The 24811-nt window shown below is 39.6% G+C and overlaps 3 protein-coding genes and 1 pseudogene across 3 annotated transcripts; 1 reads left to right on the top strand and 3 right to left on the bottom strand.

Moving 5' to 3' along the window:
• The first annotated feature begins 782 nt into the window (after positions 1-782).
• Positions 783-13354, top strand: LOC105387080 (mitotic checkpoint serine/threonine-protein kinase BUB1 beta). Its single transcript, XM_038120585.2, has 14 exons — positions 783-1170; positions 1464-1668; positions 1976-2172; positions 5234-5486; positions 6428-6602; positions 7176-7315; positions 7425-7992; positions 8251-8441; positions 8814-9109; positions 9193-11353; positions 11605-11852; positions 12061-12157; positions 12247-12416; positions 12765-13354. The coding sequence occupies exons 1-14, from the start codon at positions 1043-1045 to the stop codon at positions 12940-12942; spliced, it is 5007 nt and encodes a 1668-aa protein (XP_037976513.2). The 5' UTR covers positions 783-1042; the 3' UTR covers positions 12943-13354.
• LOC105387055 (tRNA (guanine-N(7)-)-methyltransferase non-catalytic subunit wuho) lies at positions 13346-14661 on the bottom strand. Its single transcript, XM_011557725.3, has one exon. The coding sequence runs from the start codon at positions 14543-14545 to the stop codon at positions 13430-13432; it is 1116 nt and encodes a 371-aa protein (XP_011556027.3). The 5' UTR covers positions 14546-14661; the 3' UTR covers positions 13346-13429.
• An 89-nt stretch (positions 14662-14750) lies between these two features.
• On the bottom strand, positions 14751-22878 carry LOC125489007. Its single transcript, XM_048623236.1, has 2 exons — positions 22203-22878; positions 14751-15363 (listed from the first exon to the last, which is right to left on the bottom strand). Exons 1-2 carry the CDS (start codon positions 22666-22668, stop codon positions 14825-14827), a joined length of 1005 nt encoding a protein of 334 aa, XP_048479193.1. The 5' UTR covers positions 22669-22878; the 3' UTR covers positions 14751-14824.
• LOC105385136 lies at positions 15408-21362 on the bottom strand (annotated as a pseudogene).
• Positions 22879-24811: the final 1933 nt, after the last annotated feature.

The following is a 24811-nucleotide window of genomic DNA, read 5'->3' as shown; positions in this document are numbered from 1 at the left end:
GGCATAAGCTGCATACAGACCGGCCCAACGAACGCCCAAGGAACGCCCAACGATGGATATTTATCATACATAATACAGGGCAAATTGCAGCAACGAAGGTCAACGAAACCCGTTCGTTGGCGTTCGTTTGGCCGGTCTGTACGCAGCTTTACGGTCGCGGCTGAACTGTGCATTTTATTCTAGGCTCCGGCTGGATATGGATAATCCAGCCAGAGGATAGCAGGTTCATCTGCAGTTTTAAACCCCAAAAAATAAGCGGTACGGTAGTGCGATAGTATTATGGGTCCGCGAGACGGTTAAGTCGACTTGACAAGTCTACGTACTTGAAGTGAATATTGATCGTTTACAGCAATATCTACGGGCTTGACCATACTAGACAAAAAATTGGATTGACGGCACTTGCGCTTGATGCGACTTGACAAGTTTTATTCATTTGCGGCCATTTTATACCATTCGTGGGTCCGCGAGACGATCAAGTCGACTTGACAAGTCTACGTTGACTTGACGGTTTCACTTGACGGCATCTTCAAGTCGCGTCAAGTCCCTCATCAAGTGAAACCGTCAAGCACGTAGGCTTGTCAAGTCGACTTGATCGTCTCGCAGACCCATTAGTAAGTTACCCTAAACATACTATTCAAGAATGGTTTCAGTGTGCAACATGCGATATAGTGAGAAAAGTCCGCGTGCGCGTGGCCTTACTTGGCATAGTGTGGAGGGGTCATATTTTAACGGATGCTGTTTAGCAAAATTTTGAAAAGTACCATAGACAATAGAATTTGTCATTTCGTTGCTTCAGTTGGCAACAGTCATCTAAAATTTTCGCATTTTCAAAGATAAAAACTAAGTAATTCTACCGAAAATACACGTTTAAATTAAATATCATTAACTCAGAGTGGTTACTATTATTGTAGCAATAGTGTTTTTCATCGTTGAAAGTGATTGGTGCATGTTTTTTTTTCATAACACAAATAGCAGTTTTTGGGTCTGAATGGATCGTGTTTGTATTTTACGGTGTGATTTTTAGTGGTATTACCCTGCTACGATGGACATCGACGTTAGTAAAGAGAATATTCAACCTCTGCGAGGTGGCAGGAACCTGGTGCAGCTGGGAACGGCTTTACAAGCTCAGTCGGATGTTGACGCTCAGAGACAGCTGCAAATACAGAAAGAGTAAGGACGATTTCAGGCTCTATTTACATAGGTTACAATAAAGAATAATAACTAAAAGTACCGATTAAGTGCTAGGAAATCAAATAATTTTGCGAAAAATGGTCAGAAGAAACAAAATAATTTACCCAAATTGACAGAATCAGCAGCTGTTGAGGCGCCGGAATTTGTGTTTGTTGTCATCTGATCACTGTTTTGATTAACTTGTTTTTGAAACATAGTACTGCTATAATCTTAACCATTAAAATAGAGCTACGAAATGCAAACTGAAATGATCATAACCTCATTATTTTCAGAGAGCATGAGGCAGCCATAAGAAACTATCATGGAACTGACCCCTTAGACCCCTGGTTCAATTACATCCAATGGGTTGAACAGTGCTTCCCTAAACATGGCCACGAGGGTCATATTGACAAGTTAATAAAAGACTGTTTGCAGTTATTTGAGAAGGATGAGAGGTACTACCAAGACAGGAGATTTGTCAAGCTGTGGATCAAATATGTAAGTTTTTAAAACCTCCCTTGAAAATACAGAGACTTATTAGTCAATTGTTGTGCCTATGGGCTGTTTGTAATTAAAGTGGAAGGGCTATTCTAAGGCAAGGTATCATAACTTTAGATACCTACTCTAAATAAGTAGGTATAATATTAAAATAGTTGGTGCATTTTTTTATAATTGTTGCCAATGCCTTAATATTATTTCATAACATACATGACCTTCCACAGCTACTTTAACCTGAGTTAACATTAATCCTGATAAAAACTCAATCTTGTAAACCAATAAACAAATTGTGAAACAACCCTTCTAGATTGACTGCCTATCAAATCCCCTGGAGATATACCAGAGGCTGCACAGCAGTGGTATTGGAGTAGAATGTTCAGAGTTCTACCGTGCCTGGTCGTGCTACTGCGAGGAGTCGGGGGACTACAAGCGAGCCAACCAGGTCTATATGCTCGGCCTCCAGGCTAAAGCTCAGCCGTTAGATGAACTAGAGCAGGCTCATATGTAAGTAACTGGAGTTTTTCAATAAAATACTGTGCTTTTTTTCCAATTTGTGAGAATTTGCTGAAATAGTAATTGCAATGACAAACAATATTAGAAGTCCACTCTTAAAGTAATAGATCAAAAAAGACCAGCCTTGAAGTCTTAACTAGCCATAGGGAGTTTAAAATACCATCGGTTCTACCTTTTTTGGCATAAGATTTATTTGCCTAATCTCGTATTGCATAGTAACGTTTGGTCAAAGTCTCGTTACGCCGAAAATCGTATGGCATAAATCTCGCTTAGTAAAAAGTTATTTCGCATAACATTGTTTAGCCCAGTGTTTTTCAACCTGTGGGTCGCGACCCCCTGGGGGGTCGCGAAGCTTCTGCAGTGGGGTCGTCAGTGGTCGAAAAAACTGGGTACTTTAGTAAAAAAAAAAACACAAAAAAAAATATTTATTTTATGTTGTTGTTGTTGTTGTTGCAGTCCTATGGCACCCCAGAGGTGCAGAGGGTCTCCACTAACGTCCGCCACTTCCGCCTATCTTCGGCTGTACTTTTGGCCTCACTCCAGCTTAGTCCAGCGGCTCGCAGCTCGTTTTCGACGCTTCGGCGCCATGTTTGGACAGGGCGTCCCCGGGAGCGCTTGCCATTTGGTGGCCTCCAGTCAAAGGCTATAGTTGCGGCATTCGTAGCTCCTCTCCGTACAGTGTGCCCAATCCATCTCCACTTTCGCTTCGCAATTTCCTTGCCGATGGGAGATTGTCGGCACAGCTTCCACAGATCTTCGTTACGTATTGTCTTCGGCCAGAAAACGCGTAGGATCGACCTGAGGGACTTATTGACGAACACTTGCAGTTTGTTCGTCAGCCCTTTCGTCACTCTCCACGTTTCGCAACCAAAGAGCAATACGGACTTCACGATGGAGTCGAAGAGGGAGATTTTTATCCGCCTTGTGAGCACATTCGAGTCCCAAACAGGTTTGAGCTGGGCAAACGCAGCCTTCGCCTTCTTGATCCTGCTCTCTATATCCTCATCTGCTCCTCCCTGACGGGTGACCGTGCTTCCGAGGTAAGTAAATGCATCGACCGAGTCCAGGCGTTGGTCATCGAGTGTTAAGGCGTCCGAGGTTTTAGCCTTGATACGCATATCGACTGTTTTGCGTCGGTTTATTCGCAGACCCATTACTCTGGCTTTTATTTTATAGATCAGCGATTATAATAATTTTGCCCCATCATTGCAAGTAGGATGGATTTTTACAGCAAACTAATAGTAAATCTGGCCAAAATCTGTAGTTTTCCAGAGAAATCTTTCGTTGATAAATACAGAAAAAAAATATAGCTTGAGTAAGCTATCTGGCATGCGGACATGGTGACTTGTGGATTAAATCATCAGGAAATTTACCCGTGGTTACTGATAAAACAATGCTATATAGGTATTTTTAGTTGGAGCTGAGATCTTGTGCAGTCAAATCGGGTAATTTTGATGGAATTGGCTGAAACTTAACCACAGGTTGTTCTAACAGTTTTTAAGGAGTTTTCCGATTGGTTATTTTAAGGTTCCTAAAAGTCCCAGCGTAGCAGCGCTGCCCTTGAAATTCTTCAAGATGTTTCAGTCGGGGTAGTTTTTTTTTCATTTTGGGTCGTTTTTAGCATATAGTTAACCCTTTTTATGAAACAATGGAAAACAATAGTTACCTTGTTTCCGTATTTGTCAGATTTTTCCGGTCACTCAATCAGAAATTCCTTGAAATATTGGTTTTTATCTGTGAATATTGGAACATATTTGGTGTCACCTAATTTACTCACAATTTCTTTATACTTAAGTTGGAAATATGTTGTTTTTGATATCGCTAATTTCACTAAACAAGCACACATTTTTGCATTTCAAGTGCAGTCCTATTCAATTAAAACTACTTCTGTCTTAAGTAGTTAGCGGCATCGTGACTGACGAGTAAAAATGACGCGCTAAGTTCAATTGGCACCTACGTCTCCCCTTGCCTCACGCCATAGGTATATTATATTTGTGCAATAAAGAATTAAATAAATAAATATTATCATATTAGAGAATTTTTGCCAATATAGCCAATAGATCATGTTTGCTTACGATGAGTGCAGAAAATAATTAGAAATATAAACTTTATTTAAAACAATAAGAAATATTAACTTTGTTAAGTTAATTGGCTTTCAAAAATAACTTTTTACCTCTAAATTCACAGTGAATCCGGGGTCTATTAATAATAACAGAATTGAATAATATTTTACAAAAAATTCTTTGGTTGGCCTTGGCCCAAAAAATACCGAAGGGTCAAGGGGGTCGCGAAATATTTTTTTATACCAGGGGGGTCGCGTCTTGAAAAAGGTTGAAATGCTATGGCATAGGTAATAATATTCAAAGTAATAATATTCGTTTGGCTTTAACTTTGACGGAGCGTCTCCCTACATAGCGCAAACTGGTGCCTTGTATTGTTTCCGCTGTTTGGAAAACGCTCCGCTCCGCTTCGCTGCGCTCCGCTTTGGTTTTGATGAACATGTGCACCTAACACGCTCCTCCTCGCTTTGCTCGTCGTCGCACCTATTTTTAGGTTTCGATCTCATGGGGTTTGTAATAATTATATTGGTCTTTAACTTTCGATTTTTTGATCATACAATATCGTGATTTTCGGGATGTAGGAGAAAAATACCACAATTTGTACATTTACTACATACTTAATATATTATTTATTAAGATAACATTAGGAGAAACAACATTATACATAGGTATAGACGAACATAAATTTGAGCAAACGAAACTTAGGTGTTTAAAGATTGTGCCTAAAGAGTTTTAGACGAAACGAGCCTTATGCCACATAAGTCTTGGCAAAGTGATGGTTCGGCCAAAAAAGTTTCGACCATACGAGTTATGCGAAATGAATTTTGGTCAATAAAGATTATGCGAGATGAGCGGAACCCAATACCATCACAATCAAGCTCGATACTTTGGTTGAGTTTTATTATTAATCCTATCAATGAAGAACATAAATTGTAAACATGATTAATGTAATCAATGAAGAACATAAATTGTAATGTTCTTGTCACATCTAGGAACTTTCAACTTTACTTTGCTCAACGGATGCTCCATGATGATTCTCCGACCAAGAGGAAGGCTGCATCAGCCTTAGCTGAGACCAGGATGGCTCTGACCTCCCTCAAGTCGTTCAAACGGAGAAACATAGCCAATGTCCCTGTGCAACGGGTCGGGGACAGTGTTAGAAGTGCAGTGCCAGGTGTGGTCAGACAAGGGAACAACTTTGACAATAGAATGCCAAACTCCAATGTCATGGTCAACGTTTATCAGGTATGTTGGCTGTGAAAAGTTTTTTTTATAAGTTGGAAAGCTAAGCAGTAGTGTTGCCACGAATAGTGATTTGGCCGAATACCGAATACCGAATATTCGGCCGACACTCTCAGCCGAATACCGAATATTCGGCCACCGAATATTCGGCAGGTGATCCAGTATAATTCAATAAGTTGAAGTTTTATTTAAAGAGTGTTTTTCATAATCTTACGGCAGATCCGTACAACTGGTGGTCAACCAACTCGAATCAGTAGCCAAACCTTATATATTTTGTTAAAAAATACCTGTGTCTCAGTAGTAGGTATTGTATATTTTTATTTTATGAAAAAAGCGCAATTGTCTCTTACGAACAAATGCCGAAAAACTTGTCTATATTCATCACAATTTGCCTTTAATTGATTTTAAATATTACTTTTATTATTATACTATTTGTGGCAAAAAATACATATGTTGTATTCAGGTTTTTGCAATTAATGATTGTTTGATAGTTAAATGTTTCGATCAAATAGTTTTTTATTCCCTTTTGTAAGATATTTGCATCTTTTTTAAGTATTCGGTATTCGGCCGAATACTACTTACTATTCGGCCGAATACCGAATACTGAAAAAACTGGCCGAATAGGCCGAATACCGAATAGTTGCCGAATATTCGTGGCATCTCTACTAAGCAGGGCCAAAGTGAATTTAAAATATTTTCAAAAATGCTCCTTTCCCTTTTTCATGATATTTTTTTTTACATTGTATCCTACAACTCTACTCATTTCAATTTAAAAATTTAAAAACCAATTTCAACCCAGCATGACAGTATGGTTGTATTTCTATACCCATGACCCATTTACACGTACACTCACATATTGATGGTCCAACAGCAGTATCTTTAGTTCTACTTCTTAACCACAGACATTCTATACCCACTTGCTCTTATACTCACATAATGCCCAGGATGCCCCATCAACCTCGCAAGGCGTGGCGGCGACATCCGAGGCCCCCGGGCCCGCGTCGCTGGTGCAGGCCTGTGCCAACGTGGAGAACGAGCGGGAGGTGGGCGTCTGGACCAGCGCCAAGATCAAGATGGTCCACGCGAATGTCGTCCCGCATCAACCTCTGCCTTTTGTTCGTAAGTGTATTTTTTTTGTTTATGAGAAATGTTTTTATCAACAGCACTTTAGACTTCAGAGTGCACACTTGAGTTTAAAAAAAAAGACCATGGGTTGTTGATTGAAATTCTTGACATTATAATATTATCTAGCCTCAAATGTTGCCACAAAGCTGCAACATGATATAAAGAAAACACAATATGTACAGTCCAACCATAAAGTCATGACAATAAAGAGTGCGATTTTGCAAAGACTTTTTATCATTATCAGTTATATACTTACATTTACATTTTAAAAATTAAATACCGTTTGCTTATGGCTTTTTAAGGGATTTGTCCTTTAATAAATATAATAAATCGGTTAAATACGGTTTGTAACAATTAGTTAGGATCCACTTCCGTTTTCAGGACTTTATAGTTTTACTGTAAATACAAATGTATCTGCGCAAATGAAATGGTAGTGTGCAGTGTGAACACACTCGTGTCCCAGGGGAAAATGCGCTTCAGAATAGAATACACAATGTTCTTTAAACTTCCACAAGATGAAATTACACAGTATTATACAGGTTTATAGAGCTGTTCCATCTGTTATAGCTTATGAAGATGAAGAAGACGTGTTGAAGCTGCCTGCGAATCACATGGCTTACTGTGTGGACGACCTGACATTCACCGTGCCCCTCTGTGTACCTGATCCTCCAGATGCAACCAAAATTACTTGTTATAATAAGTCTGAGGTTAGTCATTACTATAAATACTCTACTCTTGGTTCTAAAACTTATGAGGTATATAATATTTTATATCATGAATGCAGTCAAACTAAAGATTATATTAATTTTGCTCTAGGTTTACGTAGGCGAGGGAGAATACAGTTTAGAAGAAATAAGGTCGAGAAAATATCAACAAAGAGTTCACGAAAAGACTGAAGAAAGACCGGAGGAAAAGATGTCGATTCACGAGAGCTACAGTAATTTTAACGAGTCGGCGGCGCAATGCAGCGCGTTGGAGACCCTAGCCAACTGCGCTTTGGACGCAGAACAGGACCATTTAGGGCATATGATGCCCTTGAATATCCCAACACTGCAGAACATCACTAAAGTGACCAACATGCATTCGCCGGGAGAACCGAAGGTGCTAGTGAATCTCGACTCGAAAGAGTTCAGTGAACTTGCGGCGAGGAGAAGTGACGATAGTACAAAGCAATCCGAGTCCTCTGACAAAGAGAACCAGGTGAATCCTTCAGGCCACGACTACGGGGAGAATGCGGGTAACTACGGACGGAATAACTTGGTGGAAGACTTCAACAGGAGTCTCATGAGCAACCTTCTTGGGGACTCGGTGACGGTCAATACCAAGGAGGCGAGGTGGGAGCTCAGGAACCTGTTCAACGACAACGGTTCTATGGGAGCTAGTGGTAAGACATGTTGTTTTATTTAGTAAACATACATTTCCACAGCCAAGAAAAAAAAGATTCATTCTCAGTAAATAAATTTCAATGGATTATTTTGACAATATTTCAATTCATTATAGACAGGGGATGATGTGATCTCGCATTTTTATGCCAGGGTGGTTGAATTAGACACAAAACCGGGATGCGTGGACGCAACAACAGGGAGGCCTTTACCAAAAAGTTATAACGTCTAAAAAACAAATAATTTTCCTCAATTTTCAGAGCCATCCATGGTCCAGCCGATAGTGCAGCAGTTCGACGTGCCCAAGTTCGACATCCACGAGGACCGCTCCATGACGATGGCGCTCCACAGCCACAAGAAGCCGCAGGACGCGCCCGACGCCCCCACCGTGCCTGAAGACAAGGAGAATGCGAGCAAAGTTCCTATGGCTGCTATGGTGGCACCGCAGAATGTGAGTTTTTGATAAAATATTTTATTGCCTTTTGAAACTATTTAGGCCGTGATTGGTTTCTTATATGATGTGACTGCCAATGAGGCCAATAGGTTCTATCTATCTATCATGCCGAGCTGATTTTCCGCATTTAGCCTCTAAGGTGGGCCATTATGCGTGAAATATCTAAGATTACCTAGGCCAATAGGATGGGGTTGAATCTCTGTTTGCGTTGATGTTTGTTTGTTTTGTGTTATCACCAACCTGCGTTCCGAAGAGTGAGATAAACCTGCTTGGTGAATCTTGAAGGATACTACTGTACCATTGACACAGCAAATATTGTTCTTTTCTCAAAGCCAACCATATAAAATTTTACCTTCACTGTATTTACAGCCTAACAAAACTGCATACTTCGAAGAGCCGTGCACGCAAGTGTTCAACTTCAACATTAGAAGCGCGAGTACGCCAAACATGTCGCAGTTCAAGAAGCCGTCTAACATGGATCACTCGGGGAAGATGTCCTCGGTACCCAAGTTCAATATGGACGAGAGTGGGGTCGATCACGGAGACTTGGGGTTTCAGAAGAAAGAGGAGTTCTCAATCCCTGATGTTAGAGACCAACATGCCACAGTAGACCACCAAGGCACCGGCTTGTCTGTCATCATGGAGGCCACACGGGAATACAACAGGTGAATAACATTTGTAGCATATTTGGTGATGATTATGATTTTAAAAAATTAGTAGGTAAATAACTCTAATTTATCGGTTTCAGTAAATCTGGTTCCAGTTCATCAGGCCAGTCCACGAGAGGAAACTACACGGGATTCAACACCCCCTACAGTGAAAAGACTCAAGCGTCCAACTTCGACTCCATGTACAGCCAAGGCAACGATCCTACCTCATCCAAAAGACAGTCCATCTCAGCCCAACCTAGAACACAATATAACAGTCAGCAATTTCCTAGAGGCTACCCACAGAAGCGAGAGCAACCCGAAACTAAACCTCAAACTCAGCCTGCAGTGCCTTACTTGTCTCACGACCACCAGTACCAGAAGCCGAATGCGAACGCGCAGAGTTACAACGGCTACCCGGCGCCGGCGCAGCGGGCCGCGCAGCACTACCCGCCGGGCTACGGCTACCAGCAGCCGGGCTACAGCCAGGGTTACGCCAGCCCCGGGCCCGCCTACAGCCCGCAGCACCCGCCCGCCCAGCCCGGCTTCCAGAGCCCCACCTACTCCGCCCAGCAGGTGCCGCACGGCTACCACAGCCCCGGCCACATGATGAGTCCGCAGCACGCGTATAGACAGGACATGTACCACTACCCGGCCGCGGAGCGTGCGCATGTGTATGCGCAGCCGCAGCCCGGCTTCCAGAGCCCGCCGCACCAGCCGCAGTACCCGCCCGCCCAGCACCAGCCTCAGCACCCGCCCGCCCAGCACCAACCTCAGCACCAGCAGCAGCACCCGCCTGCCCAGCATCAGTCGCAGCACCAGTCCGCCCAGCACCAGCCTGCCCAGCACCCGCCCGCCCAGCACCAGTCGCCTGCCCAGCACCAGTCGCCTGCACAGCACCAGCAGCAGTACTACCAGCGCGCCGCGCCCGCCCAGCATCAGCAGCAGTACTCGCACCACGCGCAGCCGCCCGCCGCCCAGCAGCAGAGACAGCAGCAGCAACAGAACTACCACATGCAAGCGCAATACGCCAGCCCGAATATGTACGCCAATGCGCCCCAGCACCCTGGCAACCAGAGCTATAACATGCAGAGCCCCTACAGACAGCCTCAGAAACAACCGGAGAGCACCGGCTACGGCGCGGCGGCCGGTCAACCCTTCCAGATATACCAGAGTCCACAGCCGACTCAAAACAGCTATCATAATGCCGCGCCACAAACCCCGACTCAGGATAGATGCCAACCAATGCAGACCTCTCCCGACGTGCAACAGAAGCCAGAGACGCATGCCAATACCACATTAAGAGCTACGATGGACCAGACCGCTGCTAATAAGATCAGTCCTCCAAAACAGCCGGCGCCACATAAGAGCCCTACCGCGGCGCTGCGCAGTGTCAGACACGACCAGCCCAATGTTAAACACGGACAAAACTCCCCAGACATTGGATTCTCCAACCAGTTTCTTAACTTTATATCAAATAGAAACGAGCCCAAAGATAATGCAAATACTCCTAAATTTACTAATAGTCCTAGCATATCACATAAGATGCATAAGAATCTCTATGTGTCTAGTCCAGAACAGGCTCAGATTCCCCCGACATCAGGTCTATCTGATTCAGACAGCAAGGACAGTATGACGGCGCAAACCGCTACGCCGATACAGTCGGCTAAAGTGGCTCGTGCTGCTGAAAAAATCAAGGATATCTCAAAGAGGCAGCTTGATTTTGAACATAGAGCAGAATTACAATCTGAGGACAGCAGGGATTCAGTTAGCAAAGACGGCAGAATATCGTCTGTGTACTCAAGGCAGTCCGATTTCCACTCTGACGGGTACGGGATGGATGTAGATAGTGAGAACTCAATGGAATGTTCGGCATTCAAGTCGACGCATTCCATTTCTTTGGTGGAAACTAGTGATATTCCCCGGCCTGCCGACATCGACTTCCCGGCAAGGATTGATCCCTTCAACAAGAAGATGCTAACGTCATTGTTGGAATACGTGAAGTTCCCTAATAAGACGCATGAGCAGGGGTACGTAGAAGTGAGGTCTATTCCCAAGCTGCAAGTGAACACATCGGTGACAGTTGGCAACAAGAGATTCGCCGTAGAGAAGCAACTCGGTAAAGGGAACTATGGTGCAGTGTTCCTGTGCCTCGACGTCCATAGTAATAAATCTGTAGCCGTCAAATATCAAAAGCCGAGCCGCCCATGGGAGTTCTACATTTGCCAAGAAATTAAGGCGAGGATAAAGGATCCCTTTATGGTAAGTAGTAACAGTATAGCTTCATAAATGTTTTAATAATATTAATATGTTGGGACATCTCACTCACGGCGGCCCCCCGACCACAAGCTAGGCAGATACTGTATGTTATATGTATTGTTTTATACTTATGGTAATCATTAGGAGGTTCAGACCTCTAGAAAGAATTGGTAAATAGAGGCTAAAGCTATCAGCATCAACTAATACAGAATCGACATAAATAATATAGTTAAAATATTATTTCTTTTCCACAGCTTCCAGGGTACATGGACATCACAACTGGCTTTATTGGGGAAAATGCAAGTTTATTTGTATCTGAATATTCGAAGTATGGATCTCTGCTGGATGTTGCCAACAAAATCCGCATGGCCACATCGAAGTGCATACATGAAATGATAGTCTTCTTGCTGACTTCGGAGATGCTGTCCATTGTGCATTATCTACACAAAGCACAGATCATCCATGCAGACATTAAACCAGATAATTTCCTGCTAATGAAGATGTAAGTAATGTTTAAAATGCACGACGTAGAATTATAATTTATTAGGGTGAGGCTCCATTGGTGCGTGAATACGCGTTGTCGCAAAGAGTCATAAAAATATAGGCAGCGACGACGCAGAGCACTAATAGGGTATCGCCCTTAAACATATATAAGAAGTATGTAAACTGGAGTTACATCAAATTATATGCAAAAATTTATAACATTTCAGACCTGCGCAAGAATGGCGGACTCCTTCGCTGCAGCTCATTGACTTAGGATGCTCAATAGACATGTCTCTCTTTCCAGAAGGAACTACTTTTAGAGAAGTAATTAAATTACAATAGTCTATGTTATATACGTAAAAACTAAAGTTATCATAACTGTAGCTAAATACTTATGTAATGTTTATTTTCAGCGAATTTCGACAGAAGGCTTTACTTGTACGGAAATGAGAGAAGGCAAGCCTTGGACCTATCAAACTGACCTCTACTGCCTTGCTGGCACAATACATGTGATATTAATGGGTAGCTACATGAAAGTAGTGAACCGATTAGGACAATGGAACATAGACAAGAAACTGCCAAGGTAATTTTATATTGTTACTATTTATTTATAAACTCCAATTATTGATGAAGATAATATGCCTCATTGAATGGATAGTTTCATGTTGGGATGATGCAAGGGTCCCTACCAGTCTAGCCTAGATATAGTCCATATTGTAGGTCTCTTCTCATCTTTGGCAGAAAACTTTTCATTGTTAATCTAAGGTGTGGGTAATGAAGGGTGTGTATATAGTAATTGTAATAGGTTGTAGAAATGAAATACAAAAGGCCTATGTTGTATTACAAAAAAACGCCTATTTAGGTATAGGATTAAGTGTAGGTAAGTCTAATTATACCTAGTAAAATTTATAATAAAGATCCCTTTTTTCAGGTATATGAAATCAAACGTCTGGGATCAAGTATTTACAACCCTGTTGAATGTACCAAATTGTGATACTTTGCCGGACCTAATGGAGCTGAAAGAAGAAGTGGACTTAGTGCTGTTGCAACAGTACGTGAACCTCGGCTCTCAGCTGCGTACATTTGCCAATGTGCTTGAATCTAGGTAAATTAGGGCCTGATATTGTATTTATTGCATTTAGATATGTGACGGTTGTATAAAATAGATACCTAATAAAATATAGACTTACAAATTATGCATAAGTCTGATAGCTTGATTTCATTATGTATATTCACCAGCTAAAAGTTGTTTCTTTGTTAAGGAAAAGCAATAAGTATTAATTAACATGCAGAATCTTCAATTATGAACTTAACTATGTATTAGTTTTATGGAGTAACATGTTGTTTAGTTAAAATTGTGATATTTTTTCATAAAACATTGCTTTTAGTGAATCAAGTTCACTTTTGAAACTATTATTAGGTTTCATTTTATTTTTGTAACTACTCCTCAATGTGGTCTGTTTTCACATTTCTTATTTGTTTGAATGTAAAGAAAATTAATAAATTACGTGGTTAATGAAACATTTTTTATTTAATTAGCATTATACATAAATTATGACATAACCTCAGACATGTTATGTAATGATAACAAAGATGTTATGATTTTTCTAATCTTAGCTTTTTCCGTTCTTGGTATTCCTGCACATTATCAAACTTTCTCTTGTATAAAACTTTTATAGAACTATGTGCCTCGTTCACGACTACATCATCCGAAAGCTCCTTAAACATTTTAATTTCTGCATCAAACACTACTGCATCATCAGTAGATACTCTATAAACTCGAACACTGCATTTGTGTTCATAATACACATACAACATAGAATTTTCAAATTGGATTGCTGTAGGGAAATTTTCAAGAGTCAGTTTTTCTTTCAATTTGTGTACAAATCTTTCATTTTCAAGATGAACTGTGTAGATGAGTATTTCATTGAGAGTGTGTATGGTGACTGCCACTAGGCTGGCGGCGTCACTCAACTGGGCAACAGCACAATGCACCACGGGCAAGGCACTCACTTGAATACCATCATCATCCATTGATTTAATGAACTGTAGTTTAAGTTGATCATCATTTACATCTTTATTAGTTTCAATTGTATGGCAAATAGTACCATTAACATAATTCCAGATTTTGATCATCCCATCGCCTGAGGTGCTCAGTAAATATGTGTCATTGTGAGGCAACAGTTCAATGTGATTCACAAACTCTTTGTGTCCCAAACAGTATGTCTGTATGTTATAGGTATTTGGATAACAAGATACTTTAATTTTCTCATCTCTGTCTGTAGTAACAATGTACTTCTTATCATTTGTTTGAAGAATGTCAAGTAATAAACTTAAATGTCCTAAAATCTTGTTGCTGCTTTGGACCTCACTGTTTATGTCATACTCAAGTGCATCTCCACTTTTGTCAGCAACCAGTATCTTGGAGTTGTCTGGTGAACACCTTATTTTGCTGGCACTTCTTGGCAGTTCAAAATTTCTAGTTCGAGAGGAAAGTGGTAAGTCAAACAGAATCAACTCTTTCGATAATGCTGTAATTATAGCCACATATTTACTGTCAGTAGATATAATAACATCCACTATGTAGTCGCCAGCTTGTGGTTTTCCTTTCGGTGTAATGTGGACTACATTGTGATCCGACCCATCAAAAACATCCAAGTGAAGACCTTTGGCTACCACTATTAAATTTTTATTGACCGCTAAGCTACTCATAACTACTATAACAAAAGTGACTATTGCAGCGATGCAAAAATATTGGTTACGTGTGGTTTATGAAATACTTTACACTTTACACTACACTAAACTGAACAAATATTAATATAATGTTATAGTTTTGTAACTACATTTATAACCTCTAAAACATTATCAAAACACAACATAACCTACAAAAATTACTATTCTGCGTGATGGAAATGTTTTTTTTTTTTATATTAGATTTAACGGCCCTGGATACGTGTCCTTTTGAGCCAACACTTGTTAGTTCACTTCACTTCACAGTTTGTTTATTGTATTTATGATGTATTTATATAGCGGTGCATAAAACTTCTGGTCAGCCAAAAGATCTTGGAGGCGTGTAGGTACTTCATCATCATCACAAACACTTTGTAGTTCAGTCACGAGTATCAGTCTGTGAACACCAAAACTTTGACAGTTAAATACGATGTGATTTAAATCAGCGTTATCTTCTTCACAAAAAGTGCATTTCGAATCTTGAACTAAGTTTAATCTCTTCAGGTGAGTCCGGGTCTGGCAATGGCCAAATCTCATTCTATTTATGGTGGTAATGAATTTCCGACAATCAGCTGTTTTATTGCGGTGGTACCAAGGTTGGGCGGGCGGGCTTCCTTGGATATCAGCATACCATCTTCCCTTTTCTTTGCTCGTCTCTTTCCAATAATCATGCCACAGTAATTTCATTTTGTGCTTCAGTTGAGAGTGGTAGTCAGTAAAAGGAATCTTTAGGTCTGTGGAGTGATCTTCATTGTGTTCATTTCTGGTTGCTTGGTCAACTATCTCATTTCCAGTGAATCCTCTGTTGGCGCAGGTATCTACTCAATGAGAACTAGGTTGGAGATCCGTTTTACAAGAAATATATTGACTTTATCAAAGTTTCAAATCAAAGAAATATTTGTTATGTTGATCGAATGGCTTGCAGTCTCAGAATGGCGGCGCGTAGTCTGCGTCTGCGCCTGCGAGGGTGCGGGGCGCGGGGGGGCGCCGTCACTCGTCTAGTGATGGGGCGCACACGTAGTGTTGTGCTTCAACAAGCTGGGCCCCTTGGAGCTGGAGTATCCTGGTCCAACGTCATGGGTAGAGGGCAGAGCCGGTTGTAAGCCCGTCTCAAGGTCCCCGAAGTGGAGAGGACGTCTGCCACGCGGTTGATGCCGTCGGTGCCAGGGTAGACGGCTGTGATGCGACCGAGCAGCCATCTGTTGGGTGGGAGCCGGTCATCTTTGATGAGGACCATCTGCCCAAGCTGTAGTTGACCTCGATTGGTGTGCCACTTGCTGCGAATCTGTAATGCTGAAATATACTCCTTATAATAGCGATTCCAGAAGTGTGCTTTCAATGCTTGGACTCGTTTGTATCGAGAGAGTGTGTTGATTGGAGCGTTGTCGACCTGAGGTGCAGGTAGCATTGTGAGCGTTCGTCCAATCAGAAAATGTGCAGGAGTGAGAGCTACTAGATCAGATGGATCAGATGAAATAGGGGTTATGGGTCTGGAATTAAGAATTGCCTCTATTTGAACCAAGACAGTGTACATTTCTTCATAATCTAGGTGAGTCATTGATAAAACTCGTTTTAGGTGATGTTTGACTGACTTCACTGACGCTTCTGCTAACCCATTGAAGTGCGGACTGTATGGTGGAGAGAATTTGAATTCAATTTGAATCTTAGCTGCTTCATTAATTATGTTATTGGAATTTGTTTCAAAAATTTAGGTAATTCATTAAAGGTACCAATAAAACATTTAGCATTATCGGATGTTATGGAGGCTGGCTTGCCCCTGCGGCAAATTAGACGATTAAGCATGGCCATGTAGCCCTGGGAAGTTAAGTCGGTGACGAGCTCTATGTGCACAGCTCGTACTGCCATACATACAAAAATGGCTATGTATGCTTTTTTCAGCTGACTGCCACGACCCTTTTTGTTCGCTATCAGGATTGGTCCCGCATAATCGACTGCTGTGTTTGCAAATGGATAGTCAGCTTGTAGCCTCTGCTTTGGGAGGTTACCCATGATGGGTTGGTAAGTTTTACCTGAAAATCTAAGACAAGTTATGCAAGTATGAGTTACTTTTCTAGTTAAATTACGCCCATTGATAATCCAAAACTTATGGCGTAATGTTGCCAATAATAGTTGTGGCCCTGGATGTAAAAGTATTTTGTGATAGTGTTGGGCTAAAAGTTTAGTGATGTGATGTGATGCATGTAGTAAGATGGGGTGTTTTGTGTCGTAGGCGTAGTTCGTGTTCGACAGTCTCCCTCCAACTCTGATTATACCTGCATCATCAACAAAGGGATTAAGACTTAAAAGTTTATCTTTAGACGGCAATGGTTTTTTGTTAATTAAAATGGATTTTTGTTTACAAAACATATCACTCTGCACTATTTTACATAAAACCTGCATAGCGTCTTCAAGTTCTGATGCTGTAATTAGACCTACTATTTTGTTATTACGATTGAAACAGTTATGTTTAAAACGTTTAATTTGTACTATTACACGTTGTAATAAACAAATATTAGAAAAGTTAAGTGCTAAATTATTTTCATGAGGTTCAGTAGTAGATATGTAGATGTATGCTGTTGGTGTATCTACCTATAATAAATAAATAAATAAATAGATAAATGACACTGAAACTTAATCTCTGGCAATTCCTCACTATTTGTGTTTTGCGGTTGAGTAGGCAACTGCATATCTGCTTGGTGTAGGAAGTGCGGACCTCCCCACCACAAAAGTGATGATTTAAGTTTTGCTGCATTTAAACCCCTTGACCCTATATCGGCAGGGTTCATATCTGTGGGAACATAATTCCATGACTGAGGGTTTGAATTTTTGGTGATTTCATTTATTCTGTTGAGTACAAATAGTTTTAGTTTTAGCTTACATGTTTTTATCCAGCTCAGCACGATAGTTGAGTCACACCAGAAGTACTGTGCGTCTATATGTAGACGTAATGATTCTATTGCCTTTTTTGCTAACTGAGTAGCCAGAAGAGAACCACACAGCTCAAGTCTGGGCATAGTAATTTTTTGTTTTAGAGGAGAAACTTTACTTTTTGCCAACAGTAAGTGGACACTTACGTTGCCATTGTTAGACAGTGAGCGTACATATACGCAAGCTGAATATGCTTTTATAGAAGCATCACTAAATGTATGTAATTCTACCTTGATGTAGAAATCACATAAAACTCGACGAGGAATTTGAATTTCGGTTACTTCCGGTAAATGTTTTACAAATGTGTTCCACTGTGACTCAACCTCGGCTGGTAACTGAGTGTTCCAGTCAACATTTTTCGCCCATAAATTCTGTAGGAGAATTTTGGCCTGTAACATACAAGGATTAATTAATCCTAATGGGTCAAATACTTGTGCTATAGTTGATAAAATTATGCGTTTATTTATTTTGTGTTTTTGTTTGATGTTGTTTATTGAAAACAGTAATAAATCTTTTGTGCAGGCCCAAAGTAAACCTAATGTTTTTGCATACTCGTCATTTTTTAGACATAATAGTTCGTCATTGTTGTTTTCATTGTCTAGAGAGTTTAATACTGAGGCTGAGTTAGAACGCCATTTTCGTAACTGAAAATGAGCTCCTTGTAGTGTTTGTATGACGCCCTTACATGTTTGTATGAGGGTTTGCTCGTCATCATTACCTGAGATATAATCGTCGACGTAGAAGTCATGTAAGATTGTTTCACCTACATTTTTGTCTGTACACTCTTGCCCTAACTGCATTAGGCATCTGGTAGCTAGATATGGCGCGGATGCTGTACCGTACGCGACCCTATTTAACTTGTATAGTTTGATGGGCTCACTGGGATCTGATCGCCAGTAAATTTGTTGTAAGCTTCGCTGTTCCTCCTTTACATAAATTTGTCGGTACATTTTTTCTATGTCCGATGACACTACATACTTATGCTGACGGAATCTAATCAGTATGCTTAATAAATCATCTTGTACAGTGGGGCCTATGTACTGAATGTCATTAAATGACTTGCCTGAACTAGTTATGCTTGATGCGTTAAAAACTGTTCTCAACTTTGTTGTGAGTTTATCTTCACGCAGAATGCCGTGATGTGGCATTATGTATGAAGTTTTGTCGTCTTGTGGGTTAGTGTTTTCTGACATATGACCTAAGGTCTGATATTCTTCAAGAAAATCCGTGTATTTTTGTTTAAACTCACTGTTGCGATTGAATTTGCGCTCTAATGATTTAAATTGAATTAATGCTTGTTGTGATGAGTCGCCTAAGCATTCAGGTGATTCTTTTAATGGTATTGTATCAATGAAATTGCCATCTGGGTGGCGTGTGGTTGTTTGTGTAAATATTTGTTCACACTCACTCTCACCTTTAGTTCGGGATTGTTGAGTGGTGGAAACTGATTCAAATTCAAAGAATTTATCGAGTTTTTCCTCAAGCTCAATGTTATTTAGAAAATGACAGTGGACTGTATTATAGGATTGCATTTTGTTGTGTTTAGAATAAGGAACTTGTATAGATCCTGAAACTATCCACCCTAGTGTTGTTTCAACTAAGGTTGGTTTATTTTTGCCTAGATTGATGCGGTTGTTAGATAGGACCGCCCAAAACAAATCCGCGCCTAACAGCATATGCACTTCCGCAGGAACTGAGAACGTCGGATCTGCTAGTTTGATATGCGAAGGAATATTGAGAGCCTCGCAATTTATTCTTGTAGTAGGTATCAACTGGGTGATTTGTGGAACAACGAAACAATTGACGTTTGTTGTATAACCACTATTGGTGAGTGACGATATAGTCACGTCACATCTTTGTGTTATTTTTGAAGACTGTTTATTTAGCCCTTGTACTGAAATTGAAGTTGAATAACTGGGTATTTGCAACTGTTTTTGTATTTTTTCTGTAATAAAACTAGACGTGCTGCCGTTATCTAGAAGTGCACGAATTTTGTGATTGTTACCGTGGTGATCGGTTATGTTTATGATTGCAGTTGAAAGTAGAACTTGACTGTTATGAGTAGAGGACAATGTAATGTTGTCTGACTGTACTACCATACTGTTCTGACTACTCTGTGGTATTTGTGATTGATTTTGCCCTGCTATGGACGGTAAGACAACACAGTCACTTGACCCATGGCAGGGGGACTGCGAGCTACTTGATTTTGTTTGTGTTTGTGATTGTGTAGATGCAGAATCCGTTTTATGTAACATTGTATTGTGTCGTTTTGTGCAATACCTACATGAACTCAATCTACAACGTTGTTCGTCATGACCACTCCGTAAACAATTAGTGCAAAGGTTTAATTTATTTACCTTTTCAATGCGTGCCTCGATAGGCATTGATTTGAATTTTAGACATTGGTAAATGGAATGATTATTTTTACAAACAGGGCAATTATATTGTGATTGTTTTTGTGTTTGGTTATGATTTACGACAAAAGTTTTTGGACGATTGTGAGAGATGTCGCTGTGTCTGCGTGTGTGTTTTTGTGATTGTGCTTCCTCCATAGTCTCTAGTAAGTCTGCGCGGTTTTTGAGAAATGAGTTGAATTCTTCTAAAGTAGGTATAGACTTTATATGATTGCGTTCTGTTTCCCAGTCACGCATTGTGTGTGAATCCAGCTTACCAGTCACCATGTGGATGATGAGAATGTCCCAGTGTTCTGTAGGTAAATTAAGTGTTTTCAAGGCTCTTAGATTTTTATTAATGCTATCTATTGTGTTACGTAACGCCTTTGAGGATTCTTGAACAACTGGTTGTATGTTAAACAAAGCTTGTATGTGATTGTTTACTAGAATTCTATCATTATTGTATCGATCACACAGCAAATCCCATGCAACATCATAGTTTTCTGCTGAAAACTCTAATGATTTTATGATTATAGAAGCACTTTCCTTTAAAGTGTTCCGCAAATAGTGAAATTTATGGATTTTTGGTATTGAAGTGTTTGTGTGTATTAGTGACTTGTATGTGTCATGGTATTCTAACCAGTCCTGATAGCGACCAGAAAATGTCGGTAAATTAATTGTAGGTAATTTAAGGTTTGGCCCACCTGAGAATGCACTAGAACCCGTTACCGACTGATTGTCCCTCGCCGCAGAAGCCGCCGTGTGCTTATCGAGCGCCTCCTGCGCGGCAGCTACTGTGCTGAAGTAGCTGGTTTCGAAGCTCTCCCGTTCTAAATGTTCGTCACCTGGAATTTCAGATAAATTTTCTATTTCAGTTTGAGTTGAATCATATTCATTGTACATTTCTTGTATTTTACTAGCTCTAATAGTTAATTCTCGAATTTGCAAGTTATTTAGCTCTTTACAAAAGCGTGTCTAAATAAGTTTTAAATATTGTAAGCTTTGATTTCAATGATGCTCTTGACCTTTTTAATGATTTAATATCCATGTTTAATGAGTTGCGACTTAATGGAGTAGGCTAAGAAATGAAGTTAAGCTAAGATAACTGGTGCCCAAGTCTCTCAGATGATTCTGAGACTGCAATCCATTCGATCAATGTTTATAGCTGTTTTACACTTTGTTTATAAAGTAAAATTTGTGAAAATAGTGAAACAAGCTCGAAGTGTATGAAGCGATACTTAAATTTTAACAGGCAGCTACTATGGGTCAGCAGAAGAGCTCACGCAAGCAATGCAAACATCGAAGCCACCTCAGCTTGCGTAACCGGTTAGAGGCGGTTCGGCGCACGCACCACCTGCGCGACAGCGATGCTGACGGATTCACTGGAATGTATGAGATAAAAACAATATGTTAAAAAACGAGAAAAAATATGCAATTTGTTAAAAATATACACTGTGTTGGGGAAAACAGCTGTTCATTGAAACAAGTATGGCCTTTGAACTGAATAAACTTGAATGGATTGGCAGATGCAAATGGATTTCAATAATTTAATGACGTGGGTACGCAAACACGTAGGTTAAAATTGGGAATAGATTCGATTATTAATGAATAATATGCGCTTTCGATTGTGTAAAAATAGACAGGTGACGGGAGAAATGGGAGATAATTAGGTTATGACACCCAAAATGGTAATTTTAACAAAATGAATTGATGATTAAAACGGGATAATTATTATTGTTACGTGATTTTTACTAGGAAAAAAGATAGTGAATTGAATTGTGCACACAGGGGATAATTGAAATTGGAACGAACTCACAGCAATACCACACTGTAACCTCTTTTCCTGGTTTTTCGATTCTGGTCGTGGTTTCTGGTTTTTCTTGTGATTCTTGAGATTCGAGACTGGCCGTAGAATGTTGTATCTTGATTATTTTCGTGGAGTTCACGGCGAATAGCAGATTGGTGCCGCGTGGATCTTCTACCTTGCCCTTGAACGACCTCGCCGATACGTGCCTCGGGATTCCGATTTTCGTCTCGCCTGGTCTTCAGATCTTCCAAAAAGCCCGTATCCGGCTCGAAAACTTGTTGGCGCAGGTATCTACTCAATGAGAACTAGGTTGGAGATCCGTTTTACAAGAAATATATTGACTTTATCAAAGTTTCAAATCAAAGAAATATTTGTTATGTTGATCGAATGGCTTGCAGTCTCAGAATGGCGGCGCGTAGTCTGCGTCTGCGCCTGCGAGGGTGCGGGGCGCGGGGGGGCGCCGTCACTCGTCTAGTGATGGGGCGCACACGTAGTGTTGTGCTTCAACATCCTCTATGAGATGGTACCCATACAAACTCAATAGTTTTACCAGTGTTGTACAAATCGTTAATTACATTCTTAATATTAATTACTAAATAATTTACAGAATATTTAGAACAATTATTTTTTAATGCAGTTAAAACACTTAAGGAATCTGAGAAAATAATAAAGTTTTTAAATACAATATTTTTAACATACAAAAGAGCTTGATAAATGGCATAGCTTTCAGCTGTAAAAATGCTACATTTACTGTCCAACTTAAAACATTTGGTAGATTTATTTTGAGGATCATAAAATGCTGATGTTACTCTATCTGCTGACTTAGACCCATCAGTATACAGAGAATACAAGTTATTAGTATCTAAAAATTGCAGTAGCTCAGCCTGACTATTAAAATTTTGTTTATTTACAATAATACTATTAAAATGAATATTATAGCCATGTCTGTAAAATGGCCATAAAGAGTCTTTGTACATATTTACAGTAATAGACTTTAAGTGAATTATGGTACGAAGTAATTCTGGGATATTACCCAATAATAATTGAGATCTATTTAAATATGGGCCCAAGCTATTAAATGAAATATTATGTTGAGTTGGAAGAATTCTATTTAAGACACAACTATTATCTGATGCTATTATCTTAAGGCAAAAGCGTTCAGCTATTTGAAATCTTCTGAAATGCAGAGGGGGGATGCAGGTTTCACATTGCATAGCATTAATGGGGGTGGAGCACATAGCACCAGAAATTATTCTTAATGCTTTATTTTGTATGATATCCAATTTCTTTAAGGTAGTAATATTTGCATTCATATAAGCTAATGAGCTGTAGTCAAAGTGACTACGAACTATGCTTTTGTATAACATTGATAATATCTTTGGGTCAGATCCCCAATGAACTCCAGCAAGAGATTTCAATATATTCAGTCCTTTACAAGCATTTTTAATTATATAATTAATATGAGGTTGAAATGTTAGTCTTTGATCCAACCATATCCCTAAAAATTTCTTATCTTCTAACCATGGTAATGGACAATTATTATAAATAACTCTAGAGTTACATATGGTATGTTTTTTACTAAATAGCATGACTCCACTTTTATTAGGACTTATGTTCAACTTGAGTTTTCCAAAATAGAAAGAATGGACCTGTTCAAGGGCATCATTTAAGTTATTTACAGCTATATTAACATTTCTATTTACAGTGTATATTAACAAATCATCGGCAAACTGCAAAAATTTTACATTTGTTAGGGTTAAGTATTTATTGATTTGTGAGGTATATATGTTATACAAGAGAGGGGAAATTGTGGCCCCTTGCATTGTCCCTTTGTACACATGTCCTGGTCCATGTATATTATTATTAAATTTGACATACATTGTCCTGTTATATAAAAAATTAAATATCCATTTACAGATATGACCTGGAATGCCTATTTCGGACAGGATTTGTATTAGTACAGATGGATTAACATTATCGAAGGCACCTTGGACATCAAGAAATGCACAAACAGTTGCTGAGTGACCATGAAAGGAATTCTTAATGTCTTCTACAAGAGAAGTGAAACTTTCTGCAGCACTACGCCCCTTTCGAAATCCAAATTGTTGTTCAGGTAATATTTTATTTGTTTCTACAAAATGATCTAATCTTGTTTTAAGCATAAATTCAAATAGTTTACCTACGCATGAAGAAAGTGCGATTGGTCTGTAGGAATTAAAATCGTTTTCTGGTTTATCTTGCTTTAAAATTGGTATTACACATTGTGTTTTCCATGTGTCAGGGATAGAATTAGATATCCAAAGCAAATTAAAAATGTTTAATAAAGTTTTCTGTGCAGTTATGTGCATGTGGCGAATAAGTTTGTATGGAATATCATCTAGGCCAGGAGAAGTATCTTTCCGTGTTTTTATTGCTGCTAAGAACTCATTGAAGGAGAATGGCTGAGAGAGAAAATCATTACTATCATAATTATTTCTATAAAAGTATTTATTTAATGAAGCTTCATCTATTTGTTTCTCAGGAGGAGATTGAGGTGCATATTTATCCAGGAAAGAGGGGATCCACTCATCATTTTTGGGTGTTTTGGGTAAGGCTACACGTTTAAATCTTCTTATATAATTCCAAATTGTACTGACTGGTGTATATCTATTGAATGACTCACATAACTTACTCCATCCATTTTTCTTTTTTTCTGCTAGTAATTTCTTTTTTAATGCGTCTAGTTTTTTATATTGAATGTAAGAATCTATTGAAGAGTTTGATCTGTACAAATTTAAGGCCTCTTTACTTTTTTGGACGGCCTCACTACATTCAGTATCCCACCAGGGAACAGGCTTTTTTAATATAAATTGTGTAGTTTTCTTAAATTTAGGTATACAAATTTCTTTGATTTCGTTTAATTTATTGCAAAATTCATTGTAACTTTCAAGAGGACAAGAATGATTTATTACTAAGTCTCCCAATTTATGTTCTGTTTCAGATAAGAACTTCAGCCAGTCAGCTTTGCTGTACACAAAACGATCAATGGGACTACCTATTTCATATTTATGTACTGAAGTCTGTATATCAATAATAGTGGGAAAGTGATAGCTGCCCATGGAGTCATCATGAACTCTCCAG

This window comes from Plutella xylostella, chromosome 9, assembly GCF_932276165.1.
Source record: "Plutella xylostella chromosome 9, ilPluXylo3.1, whole genome shotgun sequence".
Classification (NCBI taxonomy): domain Eukaryota; kingdom Metazoa; phylum Arthropoda; class Insecta; order Lepidoptera; family Plutellidae; genus Plutella; species Plutella xylostella.
This window is presented reverse-complemented; position numbering and strand designations above follow the sequence as displayed.

Excerpts from the sequence above, each read along its gene's own strand:
- LOC105387080 (XM_038120585.2), top strand. The coding sequence starts at position 1,043 with ATGGACATCGACGTTAGTAAAGAGAATATTCAACCTCTGCGAGGTGGC. Across the intron at positions 2,173-5,233 it reads GAACTAGAGCAGGCTCATAT|GAACTTTCAACTTTACTTTG; the intron begins GTAAGTAACTGG and ends TGTCACATCTAG. Across the intron at positions 9,110-9,192 it reads GCCACACGGGAATACAACAG|TAAATCTGGTTCCAGTTCAT; the intron begins GTGAATAACATT and ends TATCGGTTTCAG.
- LOC105387055 (XM_011557725.3), bottom strand. The coding sequence starts at position 14,545 with ATGAGTAGCTTAGCGGTCAATAAAAATTTAATAGTGGTAGCCAAAGGT.
- LOC125489007 (XM_048623236.1), bottom strand. The coding sequence starts at position 22,668 with ATGTACAAAGACTCTTTATGGCCATTTTACAGACATGGCTATAATATT. Across the intron at positions 15,364-22,202 it reads ATGGGTACCATCTCATAGAG|GATTCACTGGAAATGAGATA; the intron begins GATGTTGAAGCA and ends GCGCCAACAGAG.